Genomic DNA, 4,256 nt, shown 5'->3' with positions numbered 1-4,256 from the left:
CTACGCCGACAGTTCTCCAGCTGGAAGAGGTGAAGAAGGAAGTAGAGGCTGATGAAGTGTTGGGAAAATTAGTAACCAATCTGTGGGCGGGAATTCCAGTGAAGTTTGGGTATACGCTGATTCACGGCATCTTGTGTTACCATGGGAAGGTTGTACTGCCTTACAACTCGCATTTGACCACTCTCATGTCGCAGGAATGTCATGATTCGAAGGTAGGGGGGCACTCGGGGTTTCTCAAAACCTATAAGCGAATTGCTAGAGAAGTATATTGGCAAAGGATGAAAAAGGTGGTGAGGGATTATGTAGCGGCATGCACAATCTGTCAACAAAATAAGTATATGGCACTATCTCCAGGAGGGTTGCTGCAACCCTTACCGATTCCCGAGTTAGTTTGGGATAATGTGTCGATGGATTTCATAGAGGGCCTTCCTCGGTCGGGAGGCGTTGATACTATATTGGTGGTGGTGGACCGTTTGAGTAAATATGGGCATTTCACTGGCCTTAAGCATCCTTTCACTGCTCCTATGGTGGCTGAAGTTTTCATACGCGAGATAGTCCGCCTGCACGGCATGCCACGCTCCATTGTTTGTGACTGGGATAGAATTTTTATGAGTACCTTCTGGAAGGCGTTATTCAAGGCACAAGGAACTGCTCTTAAACACAGTACAGCGTACCATCCACAAACAGATGGACAAACGGAGGTTGTGAATCGGTATTTGGAAACCTATCTGAGGTGTTTTGTATCAGGCCGACCGCGATCTTGGAGCCAGTACTTACATTGGGCAGAATTCTGGTATAACACTTCCTTCCATACAGTAACCAAGCATACTCCATTTCAAATAGTGTATGGTCGGGAGCCTCCCCAGTTCCTCTCCTTGGAAAGGGGTATGACAGCCAGTTTCTCGGTCGAGCAGCTTCTTTTAGAGCGTGATGATATCTTAAAAGAACTAAAAGGTCAGCTTAATAGAGCACAGCAGAAGATGAAAGAGAATGCAGATGGGCACCGTCATGACATCCAATTTGCGGCAGGGGACTTGGTTTATCTCAAGCTACGGCCCTACCGCCAGAAATCTGTTGCAAAAAGATCATTTGAAAAGCTCTCTCCCAGGTATTATGGACCTTTTGAAGTGGAGCCAAGAATTGAACAGGTAGCTTATAAACTGAAACTGCCCCCCACGTCAGCCATTCACCCGGTCTTCCATATGTCTCTACTTCGAAAAGCAGTGGAAAATTTGCAACCTACCCTGTCACTTCCATCCCAGCTGACAAAGGGAGGGAAATTCATCGCAGAACCAAAGGCAATGCTCGGTGTTCGTGCGAACCTTGCCAACACTGGTGGGGAACCGGATATCCTAATTAAGTGGAAAGATTTGCCGGAGTTTGAGGCTACCTGGGAACCATTTGACACTATCAGACTGCAATTTCCAAGTTTCCACCTTGAGGACAAGGTGGATTTCGGAGCGGCGGGTAATGATAGACCTCCGGTCCGATTCACCTATACTAGAAGAAGGAAATGTACTAATCATGTGGGTTTGGCCAAGTCAGCTGAGTTGGTTGGGGGGGGGGGTAAAAATGAAATAGTCTGTGATAGGCATTGTGAATAAATATGGAGGGAAAGGGGGGCATTGATCATTCTGTTGTTCTGTTGGAATATTGGGGGAGAGACAGGGCCTCTCTAATAGCCCTGGATTGGCACTTTTGCTGTTCCTTTATCCAGTTTCATTAATAAAATCATTCATTTTATTGCAAAGTGAGTGTGTGATTTCAGTCTAAGTAGCTGGGAACTTATCAATATAAACAAACAAAGTTATTAAAATCGGACCGGATCCGAGTTCATTAATTGCATAAACAAGCAGATGAACCAAACAAGAACCGGATGAACCGCTCAAGAACCTGCCAGTTCAAATGGGTTTAAGTTACTCTTAACCCGGTTCAATGTGGTTAACCAATTATAATGTAAAAAATTTTCTCCAATTTGCATAAGTGACTCGAACCTTGGCATTCAAGTAGGAATTTTTTATCCTTAACCATTTTGGAAATGACCAATCTTTAGTCTTCTTTGTGAGACAAATTTATATATTCAGATTTAGAGAAATGGTAACCAAACTACAATGTAAGAGTTATACTCTATTTCCAATGGCAATGATTCAAAACTTGGCTTCCAAGGTTATATTTCACTTCCTTGACCATTTGGGAAACTTGTAAACTTTGGTCACATATTTCGAATCAAACATATACATTTAGATTTATCAAAATATTTTTCTTTTGGGTTCAAAAATATATTTTAATTAAAATTACGATCTAAAAATGGCCCACCAATTCAACCACCAAGTCACCGGTTGAACCACTAACTTGGTAACCCGATGATTTTTCTGGGTCGACTACAGGTTCAGGTTTAATAACTACGTAAATAAGGGTAGACTACGAATGCCTTTGGAAAAAATTGCTCTTTCAATAACATTATATAAGACTTTTCAATCCGTATGAAAAACAAAAATATCCTATATAAATGGGACTATGGGAGTATATAAGTAGAGTGAATAAATACACAATTAGTAAATCAAATTTCTAACACCCCAGCTATTCAGAAAGGTATTCATTAATGACTGTTCTATTCTGGTAATAAATTGATCACACACATTACCCTAATAAAAGCATCAATAACAAGTTATTAGGGGATCTTTAGGAACTTTACAGTAGCTCATTATTCCACGCAGATACTCAAGCTATCAACTTAACAGGATTTTGGTAATAATTAAGAATATATCTTCTTAATTAAGAATAAACCTTCAATTACAGTAACAGCTGTTGAAACTGAATGAGCCATACAATTTCAGCAACTATAGCTATTTTTTTCCATTGTATTTCCATGAAGATATAACACACTTTCTATTAAAAAGTTTCTACATCAACCATCAATTTATAACCTGCCTCTAGTTACAGAATCCTTTACAATAAAAAAAATAAAAGTAAAAATAAAAATAAAATAAACCCCACGTTTAATAACCTACCATTTATTAAAGATTGCCATTATTTTGACAAATATAGAAGAAAAATTGCAGTAATAAATCCACAAAATGAGTGACTCCTCAACTCCAAGTAGAACGTGTAATAAAATATTATGTTGTTGAGAATAAATCCAAAGCAAAACGACTATCTCAAAATCTAGAACCTTGAACTTGACAACAAGTATAGTTACACATTTGGATCAAAACTCTACGAAAAATATAATATCTTCATGTTTCCTTTCATACTGCTTTAAAACTTGCTGCCCATTCACACAATTATATATTTCACACTTTGAACTGTTTTGTAATTACAGCCCACGGGACAATAGTCTTATGCATATTAAAAAAATTAACAATACAACCAGGATTAAAATCTCCAATTTAAATCCAACCCTCAATCTAGAAGCTGATCAATCCCAGTAAGAAATTGACAGAATTTTCATTCAAATTAAAAATACCTAACGAAGCTGACGTGTACGCCGAGGCTCCTATGAACAGCGGAGCAATCAATACACAGGAAGATACCGTAAGTCACCGACGCCCAAGTCGGATTCTTCGCATTGCAATCGAAACACATCTGTAAACAAACCAAAAAAAAAAAATGGCAGATCCACATAAAAACAGGTGCAGATCGGAATCAGATCTCCGCATTTGCAATCAAAATTTCCAAAAAGATAAAATAAAATCAAAAGTAATTATTAAAAAAAAATGCAAACCTTGTTGTCGGACTTGGCTCTGAGCTTCCGAAAAACTGCGGTTTTATCGGTGTAATTTTCAGAAGCCATGGCTCTATTACTACAACTTTCAGCTTATGAAATTTATAAGAATATATATAAATATATATTTATATACGATTACCTATAGATAGATAGTGTGTATATATAGAGAGAGAGGGAGGCTCTGAGAGGAAGTTATGAGAAAGAGACCTCCCACGGAACGCAGAACGGAAATGAAAGAGGGAGCAGAATGAAGATTGAAGAGCGAGAAACATTTGGGAAACGGCTAATTTATTAGATAGCCTCAATGCCCCTGAACAATAGGGGCTTTTTGGGAAGTTGAGATTGCGTGGCATTATTGTCTTTCTGCTAACCAAACGGTGGTTGTGGAGAAAGTACACTCAATAAGTATGAAGAGGGCAGATTTGATAAAAGAAAATGAGGAGTGGAAAGAGAAAAACTCTCTCTCTCTATCTATGAATCAAGTGAAAGGACGTAAAATCAAAGGATTAAGAGTCAAGGGTTCGAATTG

At 38.7% G+C, this 4,256-nt stretch overlaps 1 protein-coding gene across 2 annotated transcripts in view; it reads right to left on the bottom strand.

Moving 5' to 3' along the window:
* LOC111398777 (probable ADP-ribosylation factor GTPase-activating protein AGD8) overlaps positions 1-3,994 on the bottom strand; it is a 14,537-nt gene extending 10,543 nt beyond the window's left edge. For both annotated transcript variants that reach the window (XM_023025865.1, XM_023025866.1), the window contains exons 1-2: positions 3,725-3,994; positions 3,467-3,585 (exon numbers count right to left, since the gene is read on the bottom strand). In XM_023025865.1, coding sequence (XP_022881633.1) covers positions 3,467-3,585; positions 3,725-3,793 — 188 coding nt within the window. In that variant the 5' untranslated portion in view covers positions 3,794-3,994. The remainder of the gene's footprint in view (positions 1-3,466; positions 3,586-3,724) is intronic.
* Between the last annotated feature and the right edge of the window lie 262 nt (positions 3,995-4,256).

Source organism: Olea europaea, chromosome 8, assembly GCF_002742605.1.
Source record: "Olea europaea var. sylvestris chromosome 8, O_europaea_v1, whole genome shotgun sequence".
Classification (NCBI taxonomy): Eukaryota; Viridiplantae; Streptophyta; class Magnoliopsida; order Lamiales; family Oleaceae; genus Olea; species Olea europaea.
The sequence above is the reverse complement of the archived record's forward strand: the minus strand, read 5'-3'. Positions and strand labels throughout refer to the sequence as shown.